The sequence below is a fragment of the Melozone crissalis genome, unplaced genomic scaffold, assembly GCF_028551555.1.
Source record: "Melozone crissalis strain CALT ecotype California unplaced genomic scaffold, PUWL_Pcris_2 ptg000027l_1, whole genome shotgun sequence".
Lineage (NCBI taxonomy): Eukaryota > Metazoa > Chordata > Aves > Passeriformes > Passerellidae > Melozone > Melozone crissalis.
Window position 1 is genome coordinate 21,893,787 of NW_026535805.1, and position 15,670 is coordinate 21,909,456.

General features: G+C 39.8%; 1 protein-coding gene across 2 annotated transcripts in view; it reads right to left on the minus strand.

The window, feature by feature from the left end:
• The window catches only part of RPS6KA2 (ribosomal protein S6 kinase A2), a 276,800-nt gene that overhangs the window by 28,820 nt on the left and 232,310 nt on the right, over positions 1 to 15,670 (minus strand). For both annotated transcript variants that reach the window (XM_054279646.1, XM_054279647.1), the window contains 3 exons: positions 13,836 to 13,900; positions 5,989 to 6,091; positions 1,178 to 1,308 (listed from right to left, as the gene is read on the minus strand). In XM_054279646.1, coding sequence (XP_054135621.1) covers positions 1,178 to 1,308; positions 5,989 to 6,091; positions 13,836 to 13,900 — 299 coding nt within the window. The remainder of the gene's footprint in view (positions 1 to 1,177; positions 1,309 to 5,988; positions 6,092 to 13,835; positions 13,901 to 15,670) is intronic.

Consider the following 15,670-nt stretch of genomic DNA (forward strand, 5'->3'; position numbering starts at 1 on the left):
CTCTGGGCAGGCAGACCAGTTCAATGGTGAACCCCAAATCTGAGGCTTTTTGAAATTTGTTGCAAATTCCATCCCAGGACTCAAGAAATGACCAGCACCTCTAAAAATCCTCCAGAATCCTCTCTCTAAAAATATGGCCTTGCCAGCAAAGTCCACACAGAACCTCTTAAATTTTAAAACGTGCATGTGTCAATATTCAATACATTTTTACAAAGCAAATCACAGGAATTTGATTTAACATGTATATATATATATATATATATATATATATATATAAAAAAAAATATATATATATATATAAATATATATATAACATTTCTGCATTTCTGAGATGTAATGGCTTGGGTAGTATTTCACTTACTGTGCCATAAGAGCATCATTAAGAGTATGACACATTCCACTGCAAATAATTAAAACAGAGATGAATACCTATGAAAACCACAGGCAGGGTCTCCCCTCCTTGAGGCATGTACACCTGTGGCTGTGAGTAGCAGAGGGAGCTTTCTCCTAGTGAGAAAATTGGCCGCATCTTTAAGTGGCCCTGTTCTTTCTCCCCGTTCCCTCCTCCTCTGATGCTTCAAACCTTTTGTAGCAATTTATTTCTGGTTTAAAGTACAACTGAATAGATTTTTTTAGGAGAATGGCAGCAAAAAAACAAGTGTCTGGCATGTTCCCCCATCACGCAACCTGGCTTAGGTGAGCACACCCAGGCTTTTGTGCAACAGAACAGGAGTACAGTGGCCTCTTACACCCAGGAGCTTGGGCTCGGTGTCTCTGGGAGCCCGTAACAGTAGTTCATCAAACCCCTTTGCCAGCACAGACTGGATCATATAATCCAAGACAAAACTGTTGGGAATGAAATGCATTCAGTGACAAACCAGTATTTCATTACCTGCCCTGCATGCACAACTGGAATCCTGTTTCAGGTATTGAGAAGTGCTTTTCATTTTAGTTGTGACAAAAAGCAGTCCCTATTTCCTTTGCAAAGGTGGTGAGGAACATTTTATACATAAAGGCCTTTGCAAAAAAATTCTCATTTTCCAACACCTACGTGCTGCATGTAAAACACCTCCTTCCTACACTAGGTAGCTGTGAAATACCAGTGAGAGCATTAGGCAGTTTAAATACACACATATGTATGTGCACATCAGATGGGAAATGTAACCAGCATCAGTACCTGCACAATTGGGTGAACAGTGATTTTGTGCACATCTTGCTGTGCAGGCTCCTGCACCAAGTTGGAGGCAACAAAGCTGAACCCTCTGAAAAGATGATGAGCATTGGCACTTGGAGGAACACCTGGGGAATCTGTAGGAGAAGGAAGAAAATGGCCTCATGAGCTGCACAGAAGAACAGAAAGGAAGAGCACGGCAGTACAACTGACAAAGCCATCCCTGGCAGTCAACAGCAGATCTGATACACTGGCACACACAGGGGAATATAATTCACCTCCATGTCAAGGTTGAGGTGTGCCTTCTCCATTCCTTTCCTCTGGGTTTGAACAGTACAGGGGTATTGTTTGCAAGGATGCCTCCTCTTGGATACAGGATTTTTTCACAGGGCATTCTTAGGCAAAGTACTGCCTGTGCCAAAAGTGCCCAGAGAGAAGGCACAGGGCAGAGAGGCTCAGTGAGAGACAAGAGACTCAGGGCAGGGAACCTTGCAGGGCTTATCAGAGGTTCTCCAGGGAGTGGAAAAAAGCTACAGGCTGCTTTATCTGTCTTTTGCAGCGCAACTTAACTACAGAAATTACAAAGGATGAAGTGGCAAATTGTGTGGATCAGGAGAATATAGAGAATGCATGAAACCAGTGGAAAAGCACAATACTCCAATAGTGGCCTTATAGGAATCTTCTGGAGCAGCTTTAGGAGCTGGGACCTACTCCAGGGAAGACAGGGTTGACTTATGCTCAGGTGGAAAATCAAAAAGGATTGTTTTAACTAACCTTCACGGAGATTTTCTCCCCACCCCTCCTCTGATATGGCAAAAGGAGGGAAGGAATGGCTAAAGTTCAAAAAATTCTGAATTAGAAATTCTTCCTTTGGAAGGCAATAAGCTGAGAGCAGTTCTTTGTACCTGCACCACTGCTCAGTGAGAGGAGCAGCATGATGAAGCAAGTAGAGCTGTGCTTCAATTAAAATTCTGAAAAGCTTTAAAGAGATCTTTTTCCCCAGTGTATGTTTTATCCTGGGTATTTTTCTCAGCAAGAAGGAAATCACTTTGTAAATCATCCCCTGGCAACAGGCTGGGTATTATAGAACCTATATTACTAAAATTTGCTAACTTTTTATTTGGTTTTTTGGAGGGGGCTTGTGGGGTTTTTTCTCTTTCTCCCTTCACATTTCCTCCAATGCACCATGTGATTTACTGACAAAGTTACAGAGTTAAATTTCCTTTAGAAAACTATTTCCTTGTAGTAAAGTGTGTAAATACCGAGTTAGCTAAAGAAAATACATCCCCATGGAGCTTTATATCTGACTCACCTGCCTGATGCCCTGAAAATATGTAAGAATGTGAACTTCTTAGCGTGCACACATCCTGTATAAATCTACTGGTCAAATAAATAGAGGAACTGAAGTCAGAATTTGATAAAACCAATATATATCTACTTGGGAATAAACAAAACTGAGACTTCAGCTAATTCCATTTCTCATCACAAAGCTCCTTTCAGCTTTGACAGGAGTCAGGAGTCGGTGTGCTATTACTGCACAGCAAGCAGAGTTCAGATGGAGAAGATTGTCTTTTGATAAAATGACGTGGGTTTTTTTGTTTATCTCAGTGTTTTTGATGGGCACTCTCCTTGCAAATATGTGGATGAATCACACCAGACCTCTTGCATCACTGGATACTTCCTACCGTGGCATATCTATAACAGGGATTGTTACACAAGGGATTAATTAAGAGGAAACAATGTTTGTTTAAAAAAAGGAATGACAATAATTCACATCTGAACACTTCTGAACCTCAGAAAAGCTGTGATCCAGCTCTAAAACTAAAGTGGTAGGTCAGATCCGTTTAAAAAAACTGTTCCTTCACAATTCACTGTCAATTGCTTCAGCAAATACTGGAGAAGAACTATTGATGATTTGCTGCTCACTATCAAATATTCATCACCAACAACTGATTGGTTGTTGGTGATGAATATTTGATAGTGAGCAGCACTAATTAAAACATTTCTGCTAAGTGCAAAATTATGCATAAATCATGTTAATTAACTGATAGATCAGAAACCTAAATCATTTTTCCAGGTCTAATAAATCAGAATAATTTCACATATCTGAATTAGAACCACTTACAAGCACTAATCATATCTAATGGTTATCTTTCTTCCTGTGAAAAGCAATAATGCTTTGTTCCACTAGAGCACCTAGGTTTAAGGGTTTTCAAAGGCTTCATAACTCCTAAGTTATTTCCTTCATCATGTTTCACTAGGGTTAATAAACATCTTAATTGCAAAGGAGGATATTTAGGTATTTCAGGTGAAATTTTAAATACTTTTTTTCAGCAGTAAAGCCAGTCTAAAACATCTCTGCTGGTTACAGCCTGCTGTTCCATCAATTACAACAGTACAAACATTTGTGAACTGAAGTCTAAGTTGGGTCACAAGAACGATCTTGGTTTGATCCTTGTCCAAATCATGATTTCTAACCTGAACTGCTTCAGCCTCCAGCTCCATGTAAGGAGCTGAGTCACCACAAATGAGATGTGGGACCACAGTGGTGAATTTAGGAAGTAAATGGCCAAAACCAGCAACTCCAACTTGGATGAATCTCTGAGAAAAAGTGATGTGAAACTATACCCACATAATCTGTCAGTGTCAGAAACCACATCTTTGGCACACTTAGATCTGAAGTCAAGAATCCACAGAATGTGGTTTCACCCTCCAGGGTAAAGGAAGTTTCTGAGGTACAGAAAATCACTGGACTAACAAGATTTACTGTATCCAAAACTTTGACATAAACCTGCTTTCAGACAGGAGAACTCATTCATAAAGACAGTGCTAAATAGTGATTGACAGCTTCATTAAAACACAACTGCATGATCATGAAGCAGGAAATTATTACAATGCTTTCTCTCTGAGGATGTTCTCAGTAACAGGGTTAGTTTGTTTGTTAGTTTTATTTTGTCCTGATAGACAAAATAATAAAAAAAAAAGGTTACTGCTCTATTCCATTGGCAACGTGAGCCAGTATTAAACACATTTCTGATACTCTTCCCAATTTGTTTGACACAACCAGTCAACAGTCAGGGGCTGCAAAATATTCTGCCAGTCTGCCGGGGTTTTCCATCATTCTGAAAGTGCAAATGGATTCACACTTCCAATTACACCTATTTTGAAATGTTTGATTCTCAGGCCACTATCCATGGTAGCCCAAAGCAGAATTGAGGCCAGCCATCTCCCCACCCCTGCCACCACCCCAAAACAAACCTTCCAAGTCAGTTCTTGTAGGAAATAACAAATAACAAATTTAATTAGGCAACAGTAGTAACATGTAGTGTAAAATATAGCCCCAGGCATCAGTAAAAGCAATGAAGTGTGAACTTCCAAAGCAATCCAAACTTTTAATGCTTCTTTGCACATCAGTGAAACTTCCCATGGCAGCACCAGAGCACACATCCCCAAAGACCAGATTAACTTGCATTCTCCAATATTTCAGAGAAATTAGCGCTTCTGAAACCTAAATTACAGCTAAAATCAGATGTGTGAAATGTCTGGAAACCAAAGATCATGTTTCCATGCAGTGGAATAGGAATATCAGAACATGACTAACATATACTGGAGACAGGTGGATGTTCCAGTTGAAAAAACAAAAATGTAATATTTTTATAGTTTGTAAAAGTCAGCGCATCCTTGGGGAAAAAAAAAAAAAGGAACTGACTGAGGAAAGATTTGGAGTATATACCCTTATTTCAAACCCCATGAAAGGAAATCTGAGCCAGGCTTTGAATAGAAGTTTGAGCTAGTTTTAAGAAAAAATGGTGTAGGTCATGATAAGTCTGAACAAAAACTGCAGGAAGCCTCAACTCTGATTCTCATTTATAATGTAGGTGTTTTCATAATGAAAGCTCAGATCTTTCCTTCTCACTGCAACAGTTCTGGGGCAATTTGAGGATTGAAGCTTGAGACCTTATACTTTTTTATTACCGTGATACTATGTGACATTTACAGCGCTTACCACCTTCAAAGTGTTTCACAAACAACCACTAATTCAATTTTTACACTTTAGGAAGTATAAACAGATACTTCTTTACACAGGTACATCACAGGCAGAAATGTAATGTAACTTACTCATGTCTAGCAGGAGGCACCATTACAAGTGGGATTACCACTCTGACATTATTGATGTTCTTGCTTTCCACTTAAAATAGTGGAAAGATTGAATTTTATGCAACAGTCACCTTCACATATATAGTGTACAAAGTATGGTATTTCTGTTAGGAAATAGAAGTTATAGGAACATTCTATCTGCAAGCATTTTCTAAATATTGTGGGCCAAATTTCCTGTTGGCATAACTCTGCTGACCTGAGAATTTGATGATTCTTCATTTCTTTTAACCACACATTAACTTCCAACAGTCCACAGTCTGTGAGATGTCGTAATTAAATAAAACATCTATGCAATATATAATTACACACTAACTTGCAGAGAGATACAAAGTTCTTTGAAGCCAAGGTAATTGAAAATCGTTAAATTCAGCTAGTGTAAGCAAAAATTAATAATAAAATAGCAAAACAATAGTTATTTTTTCCTTTTAAAAACATGGAATATGTTCTTCCTAAAGACAAGTTAATATGAAGTTGGTGAAATACTTATGAGCTTTTTTTTGGTGGAAAAGCAAAACCAGTCGTTGCTTCCCGCTGGATATGGCAAAACCCTGTAATGCCACAGGTGATCAGACTTTTAGACTGTGTTGGACTAGAGAGGGGAAAGGAAGAATGAATTTACCAACTGAAAAGATGTATTACCCACGTGCCACCTTACTAACCTGTAGGGGTCCGAGATGTGAACTCTGGGTCAAAATGAAAGGTGTCCTCTGGCCGCCCCACTGCGGGCTTGAAAGGCGGCTTGATTTCTTTTCTGTACAGTTTCTACAAGGAGAAAAACAGACCACAATCAGCATCACTGCGCACACCCTCAGTATTATTTACGGTGTCCTCTCTCAGCTCCATGCTATCCTTGCAGGCCTGACAGACAAGGATGATGAAGCTGTGGTTCTGGCTCTTGCTTTACCGCTCGGCTTAAAATCTGTGCCCTGGATGGTCCCTGCACGTTTTAGCTGCCAAAATCCTGAATATAAACACAAATATTCCTGGCAAAAATTTAGCCCATAGGCTGGAACAGTACTTCAAGCTGGGGCATCTGGAAATTCACTGGTCTAAGGGCAGGACTGGAATGTGCAATGGTAAGAGCAGGAAACAGGGTAACTTCAGCAGCGCAGCAATGGCAACCAGCACAAAGAATTGCTAGGAAGCCATGGCTGCTTTAGCCTTTGCTATTTGTCAAGAACCAGAAATGTGTTTGATGTGCTGCCAGACTGAGCTGAGCAACAGGCTTGGCTGCCTGGTCCTTACAACTTAAACAAGAGGCTTGTTCTTTTAGCATATCTGGTAAAAGGCAAGGGGGTTTACAGCTGATGATTACATGAGATTCTCATCAAAAATGCCAGGGAGCAAGCACTGTGGATGGGTGGGCAACCATACTGAAGCTCTACATGTGGCTTGAAGTGAGAAACAAAACAAAAAACAAAAGACAGGAAGGTCTATAACAGGTAACTGCTTCTAGGTGTGTGTGTTTGTGCTGCTGACTGAGGAGCCATGTAGGGGATCACCTAGGTAACAGCACCACAAGTTCATCCTAATACATCCTGCCTTTGTTATGAGGGACTTTGTGGCCTTTCTACTCATTCTCCGAGATCTTTAAGAAATTGCTACCCCGTGCTCCATTGCAAGCATTCATACACACACAGACAAGCACACTGAGGTGAGGGCGTCTGGATCTGATCCAAAGCTTGTAGAGGTTAATGGAAAGAGCCCTACTGATTTCAGCCATCTCTGCATCGTCTCTACCTGAAATGGCCCAAACCAAACACTGAGCTGATGGCAGCATGGGGAACAGAGCTCCAGTTTGAGTCCCTGCCCTGTGTTGCAGTCCCTAGACTGCTTTTCCTTTCTAGCAATGCTTTTGTTCTCAGGTTTCAAAGGGCTGAATTAGTTGCCACAGACAGTTCCCCATAATTAACATGTCTGAGCATAAATACATTTAATGCAAACTTTCAAGTCATGATAAGAACAGGAAAGTTCAACTTTATGACTGTTTGCAATATGTATTTTTAGGTTAGCTCTTAAAATAACTTCCTAATGAGCTGATTTTTCAAAATGTTTAATGGACATTTCTAAATGCTTTTCCAGCTTCCTGCATGCAAGAAGATTCTTTTTAACTGTGTGTTTTCTGGGGAATTAAATTCTTTAATACAAAGCATGTGGTCAAATCTAAGACATATACCCATCACCATAGTTTGAATTTGATTTTGCATAAAGGTTCATGATTTTGCATAAATAAAGGTTCTTGAAGGAGAACATTCTGTAGCATAGCATTAGTCTTAACATAAACCTTAACATAAAGGATATATTAGTGGTTGAGTTATGATTCCTTGGGAAAGTGAAACAGTGAGGCTGGAAATGACTCTGCAATAATTAATGGCCATTTCACCATAAAAAGTTCCTGCTTGCGTAAAACTGCTCCATGTCTTCGGAGAGGGAAGGAGATGAATAACTGCTGTGAGCCACAATGGAAAGCCAGTCTTCCAAATAATTAAAAGCCAATTGCAATCTTATGCAGGAAGTGTCACTCATCAGCTGAACAGTATCAACCTAGTAATTAACATACATCTTTTTCTGCCTGCACAGAACTTTACAAGAGAACTCAGCACCTACTGAAGGTTTTTCTGCTGCTAGGATTTCACCTTGAGAAGGCTATTTGCTTCCCAGCTCCCCTTTATTTGTCTTAATTCACTACTGCAGAAAGCAATATGGTCACATGCACATGCTTCCTCACAGAATTAACTGCACAGCTCATCCTGTGAGGTCCAAAAATTGGAAAATGTTTCAGAGCTGTACATCATTCAGGAACTGCACTCTCTTTTCATTATCGTAACCATATTCTCTCTGGCCTCTTAATTCTTTCCCCCATCTGTAGTTTCTTAAGTGCTGCTGGAGCTACATTTGTATTTTGAATCCCTAACCCACATCCTCCACTACTAGGGAAGGATTTAAGATTGATCGTGAGTCACACGCCATCAAAAGATTTATAATCACAAATTTGCTTTCTGGGAGGGGATGGAAACAAAGAAGTTGCCTGTGTGAGTGAAAGGCATTCCCCTTGAGCACAACCCTGATGACTCCCTTTTCCATTTCCTTACCCACTTGTGATAGAAATTAGACAACAGAACAGCAAAAGGTAAGCTGCCTAAAACATTTTTTCCCCCAAGCTCTTGCATAGGGTAACTAAAGGAAATCATTGAGGACCAGGAAAAGCAGAGTAGCATCATCTGTGGACTTCTCCATCCCACACTGGCTCCAGTTCTCTGAGTGAGCCTCCCAAGCCAAACCCCTAAACCACAGAGCAGCCCAACACAATTAAACACAAAGGCTGCTGCAGGCAGAGCAGCTCTTCCTTTAAAGACCTGCATCCTGTAGACTGCAAAACTCAATGTGGCACAAGCTGATCTAAACAAATAGTAAGAATCACAGCCATTGCTTTATATACACATAGACAGAGAATCTCCTGGAGGATTTGAGATCCTTCTCGATGTTTTAAGAATATTTCTAATTTTAGGACATGTATGAATATATTATCTCTTACCACAGTCCCCAAATTATTCAGGGATGATGTACCTTGACTGTGACTTCTTCTGGCAAAAACCAACCAGAGTGGGAAATGACAGCAAACTAAATTTCAATTCTTGCTTTCAACCATTTCTTCAGACTGTCCATAACTTTAGGTGAAGTTTAAGCAGTTATGTACTTTCTAAGTCATGGTAATCCTAGTACTGTGTGCAAAAGTTACAGTGAGTTCCATCACCTGTTTAAATGGGAACAGGGTCCCAGTTTTCCTGGTTTAAATTCCAGTTTTGATATCCAAATTTTTCTCGTGGGGCATCTTATTAGGCAATTTTTATTTGGGGCATCTTATTAATATTGTTCCTATCTAAAATAGAATTTGTGTATCATAGTGATAACTGGAGCATTTAAATTTCAGGCTGAAATTATACATTGTTGTATAATGTTCGTTGTCTTGCAGAGGAATAAGAAGCTGAGGATTTTTTTTCTTCCACATTGTTTCCACATCCACAAAGGAGAATTGCACTCCTTAGCCCTCAATGTTTTAAGGAGAATACTATTTATTTCTCTTTCCCAGTTAAGAATAAGCTCCCAGCAATTCCATCACCAATTTTTTTAAACTGCCACAGTTTAAACTGCATTGACTCAGCACAGAAAAATGTGACTGACAGGTATGAAGAATCACTGTATCACACAGTGATCCAGAGGCTGTGCTGAGGGAGTGCATAAGCCACAGAACGAGGCAGATGGGCTCCAGGAAAACACTGATTTAAATATTGATGCCTGGATGCATATCCATGCTCCTGACTAGCAACCCCTCACATCCTCCTGAAACTTTCATAATAAGCACCTATGAATTAACTAGAAACCATTACTATAACAGTTTAAGAAACTACAAGCTTCTACTGACTTTCCTTTTGATTTCAGACAAAAACACTTTTATTTGAAAAAACTGATTTTCATCCAGGTGCCACTCACCTTTTCTAAAAATATACCCCCACATCCCTAGCATGATCTTCATCTGAACACCTCCTCAGCTGGAACTTAAGTAATACACAAGAGAGACTAGTAATAAAATGCTGCAACACTGTGTTTCCTTCTCTTCTTATTTAAAGGTAGTTAATTTTTCATCATTAAAAAAAAAAAAAACAACACACTCCTAAAAACCCCAGAGATGTAAATGCCCTGTACGTGTGTCTGACAAATATCAAGAAAAAGAAAATGGTTTAATTTCATTAAAAACTATTTAGTCATTTCCTCAACTGAGTTTCTTTGATGAAGAATTGAATTATTCCTCAGATACCTTCTAGAAATAGAAAGATGCTGCCCTCCACAGTGGTGCACTTGTAGTGTGAGAACGAACTCCCTTGATACATATACCCGTCATGGCAAATCCAATAAGCAGACAAAAGGATGAACTACATTCTGAAATTCTTGTCCTCTCCTAGATTAATGACTCAGTGTTATTGCCTGCAAATGACTGAAAAGCTAGCAGAATTTAGACCCTAGGATTAATTTTTTGCTGTTGGTAAAATTGGCAATTAAATAATTCACAGTTTCAGTTCAGTTTGATCTCTGATTAATATTAAAGGAACAAGAACTGGAATCCACTTTCTTCCCACTCCTTTCCTCAGTTGCATTTGACAAATCATTTTCAAGCATGTCATTTGCTCTAGTTCCAATTTAGTCTGTCATCCAAACATAAACCACTGTTTATAGCCCACTCCTCAGACAGGAGTCTGCAAAAAGGGATTTCATCTTTCATTTTCAATGAAAAGCCAGAAATTCATTATGCATGACCTGGAAAGAAGAAACAGTAGTAAAAAAATCAGTAAGCAGACTGTGCTTTCTCAGAGCCAATCACTTAAATTATTTGAGGTCAACTCGTTTTGGGTCTGCTTGTCTTAAGAAGAAAATGAGGTGCAAGGTTAATAAGCAGGTAAAACTGTCAAGGAGCTGGACATTTAATCTCTCTCCTGAGCATCCCAGCCTTGATCATGAAAGACAGTCCATTCATTTAACAACAGATCTATTGAATTTACGTCATGGTGCCTGCTAAATGCCTCAGAGCAGCAAGACTGGTATTTGCAGAAACCTCCAGCTATTTTTCACTCTGGAAAGTGGGAACTTAGGGCTTTGTTACAGGGTAACAGCTGTAAAAATGTGAGTCTTAGCAAGTCTCATGCCACCATTTAAGACTGGGCAAAAAACTGTGTCAGATTGTCCACAGTTCATTTAGTGCTGAAGTTAGCCAGAAGTTAAACCTAAAGTGGCTGGCAATTTTGCTGAAGGATGGCACCCTGGAACATGGGAATGGCTTCTGGGAAAGGCCAGGAGGAGGAGGGTTCCCTGGCCACATGGATGTTTTCCAGGATTGCCTTTGGTGCCTCTCTGCCTGCAGTGGTCACACAGCACAGCAGCATCTGCAGCACGGTGACAGGGGCTGTTCTGCACTGTGTGCGCTATTGCCACTGGGTGTTCATCCAAACCAGACACTGGATCTGCTTGTGTCTGTTTGAAGACAGTAAAAAATGGGAAATGATTGCCCCAACAGGTAAACACTTCAGGAACAGAGAAAATAACCAGCTCCAATCCAAACCCCAAGGGAACAGCTTTGAAAATACTGTGAAAGGAAAGCCTGAGTCACAGGGTTCCATCTGCAGTTCTAGTATCACATATGACTTAGAAGGAAAAAGCTAACTCATTTCTGTTTTGAATCTCTCTTTAAAATTAGATGATGCAACCTGGTGCTTTGTTCCTGGTTATCACGTCGCTCTTGTAGGAAAAACCATGCTTAAAAGCAAACCTGTTTCACACTGCATTTCTGGGAGACACTGACCCATTCTTACCCTTCATGATAAGGGGGCTTTTGGTGGAGGGTTGTTTTACCACAGCTGCTGAAATTTTCTGTGCTGTCAGTCACAGCAGTCCTGTCTATCATAGCTGCTAAGGTAGCACAGAACTTCTCCAAAAGTCTCTGTGAGGTCTTTATATTGCCAAAGCATAAAGTAAATCATCATTTCTGTTCCTTCTCAACAGTGCTGTTTGCTGAGTGCCTGCAAACTGATGTGGGAGATTCTGTACACATTATGGGAGAACAAAATGAGGGCACCAGGGACTCTTCTCCTCCAACTGTACAGAGATCAGTGCTATAGATAGAAACATCTATGTCTGATCCATTTCTGTTCTGTGACCCTGGTCTCCTTCTGCACATGGACAACATGTTAACAACTGGTTGGATGATTATTGAGAGTCAAAGTTCTGGCTTCAGCTCAGGGCCAGGCTCACACTGCTCTGAAATACATACAGTACTGCAGGAACAAGATAAGCTTCCCAAGATCTCGTTGAGTGATTGAAAAATTAGAATAAAACGAGGAAATATATTACAAAGATGATAGCTGATCGGTGTAATAGTGATCTGTCTCTGAGAGAGTGCAATAAGCACTAATTATGTTGGATTAAAATGGATTTTAACAGCTATATTTCACAGCAGAGTCAGAGGCCTGGATAACACATCTAAAGGCAATTAAATTCACCTTCCCCTCTAGCCCCAAGGCATGCTCAAGCACACCTATCTTCTTCGTGGTAGATATTTTCCTGTCCATAAGAGCTTTTTCAAATGATGGAGGACAGTAGAGTTTCCTTAGGACAGGCATGAAATTGTTCCCTAAAGAACAGAGCTTGAAACAATCACCAATTATCATGACAGAAGGTGGTCTTGAGTATTCTCATGGGACAGAACTGACTTTTCTGAAAACCTTTCCAAGATGCAGAGCCTCATTTATTTATGATGAGTAAGTGAGCTGCTCCCCTAGCAAACACAGAAGAAAAACCCTCTCACTGTTTCAGTGTTTCTTATTACATCAAGATGTAGTTATCTGATCTGTATTTTGATTGAAAAGCTGAGGACTGCAGAGATATTGGGGTAATATGGAAAACAATATTATTGCTATTGATATTAATATTAGATTTAATAATTATAATCATCATCAACAACCCCAGTCTTTGCATTCTCTGTTTTTTAAATTTTCCTTTACTTTTTTCATAAATGTAAAGTCTTCATATAGAATCTCATGATTAGTAAGAAACAGAAAAGGAAAGACACACAGACTTCACAGCATATTTAATGGCTCTAAAAGTCAGCTGGACTACAGAGGAAAGTCTCAAAACCCACCTTCATTAATTATGTTCTAATATATTTATGAGTCATGACAGCTTTTCAACATGCAACGCAAATTAGATTTTTCTAATGAGTTTTTTGAAAATAAATGGGTTTGTGGGCCTTTCAAAGGCTACCTGGGCACCACAAAATGTTCTCTCACAGAGAAATGAGCTTCTCGGCAAAGTCTTAGGCAGCAATTTGAGAATGGCTCTGTCACATAAATTCACACAGTTTTACTACAATTTCTGGTAAGAACTGCATCAATGTTACCTCTTGTACTATCACTTGTGAGTGAATGCATCAAATACTGAAGAGACGCAGTAATACCATAACACAAGTCAGATAAAATTAAACTAGAAAATGCTAAGGGATGTGGCAAACAGCAGCTCTGGTGCATTGGCAGATGTCCAGATCAAGAATGAAAAATTTTTGCCTTCAGGTTTGTCTAAGAATAAGTCAATTTGAACAATTATGATGCTGAAAATGCAAGATTTAACCTCTTAAGACTCTAAATCAAATATTCAGATAATCTGCACCACCACCTTTATGAGCTGTAGCTGATAGCAATAAAATAAATCCTTGTTTACCCTTCTGTTAATCACATCTGACATGTCATACTTGAATCATGTTTAATTTGATCAACTGTTCCAATTTTGAGTACTGGTGCCAACATGCATGCAAGAGAGACAGAGGCACCCACTGAAAAGGCTCTAACTCCTCTGTGTTAGAGAAGTTAGGCTCTCTGTGTTAGAGAAAGTAATCCTTTTCCTAAGCATGGCAGCTTGTTTTCAAAAAATGTAGCCAAAAATAAAATAATGCTGCTCCACTTACATTCCAGTCTATAGTAACAAAGAAAGGGTGACGCTTAATTTCTTCCACTCCATCAAATCCAGCACCTGAGAAGAGAATGAAAGAATCAAAATTAAGTCATGCTTATAAGACAGCTGCATGATGTCTCTTCTCCACTCTTCCTCCCCATCCTCACTTTTCTTCTGACAAAGTCAGAGTCCCCATCTAAACAGTTCTGGTCAAGAAACTCTGAATGGTGAAAGTGCCATCACATATAAAGCGCCATAGATACAGGCAAGGGCACTTCATTAATGAGACTCTGGTTCCAAGGGTCTTTTACTTTTCTCTAACTGAGGCTTTGGGTGAGACATGGGATTTTAGCCACAGCAGAGTGCCTGCATCAGCACGGTCAGGAAAGGCCCCAGGGTGTCCCAATACTCTGGCAAGGCTCCACCTGAAGTGGCAAGCTTTTCCATCCACACTTGCTACTGTTCTCCACTGGCACAGAAAGCTGCACTACAGGCAAGTATAGACTCAAAATGCCAAAAGGCTCCAAAATGATTTGAGGTAAGCCAGGGTTTTAGGTTCCCCCTCTTCACAGTACCAGAGTACCAAAATCATCACTCAGTGTTATGCTTCCTTCACTACTAAATTTCTGTTACATTACTGTAGGAAATTTTGGGAAAGTCTTCTGAGATCTGGTAATGAATCTAATTCCTTCATTACTTTTGCCTTATGTTTTCACTGAATATTGACTTTTTTATTCCTTTAGCTCAATTTATTTGCTTCAGTGCTGTCAGAGAACCAAACCAGTACTCAGTAATAATTAGAAGAACTGTCAGAGAGGATTTAGAATGCCATTTTTGGGGATTTGACCTTATTATTAGCACCTTTCACTTTCATTTCAAGGAGAATTAAACTCTGGAAGCAAAGGCTTTGCACTGCAATTCTGGAATCAGTTCCTGAAGGACACCCAGCCTACTTCTTCTCAAGCATGCTGAGCAACTTTGATTATCAAAAGGATTTGGGATTGCTAAGCACCTTGCAAGGGGCCCTCAGCACCTCAGAGGACTCGGCTTTTTATACAATATTTATACTTCGGAAAGATCAACATTACAAGCAGCTTTACAAAGGCCTTGTCAGCTGAAGCCTTGGTAAATTGTCATGGCTGCTCTCCTTGTGTACAAGACTGTTATCAATGTTTGTCAAAATGCAATGATCAGGAACTGCTCCCTATAATCTGCTTAACATTCACTGATGAGTGGATATGGGAAGCAAACACTTTGTAAACATAACAGGCAGGCCTGCTGGAAAACAGTGAAGAGGGATGATCTCCTGATTAATTCCCCATCCCAGTAATCTTTCAGTACAGGCAAACACAAATGATGCACATGAGGATGAACAATCCTAGCCTGCAATACAGAATTATGTGTTCAGAGGTGATCAGCCCCACTGAGGAGTCTGTAAGTTGTGACAGACACAGTTCTAGGCAAACGCAACATGAAATCAAACCTAAGAAAAAGAGGACAAAAGTGACAACATCATTGCACTGTCACTGTGTAAGTCTGCTGTGTTTCAGCAACTGGAGTATAGATTGTAGCTGGCATAATCCCCTGTAAAATGGTATTAAAGTTAGGAAAAATCAAAAAAGGCCAACAAAGAATGCTGTGGAATGACTGAGTAAGTCAGGACTTTTCAGCCTGGAAACAGATGACCAAGGAAGTATAAAATAGACCACTAAATGATGCCAACAGGAATGAGGTTCAGAAGAACCTGGAGATGTTTCCTCAGGAAACAGACAGTTGTGTGATGTGGAATTACTTGGAAAAGATGATGTGGTGCAAAATACTTATATGGGTTCATGGGGAGGCCAGGAA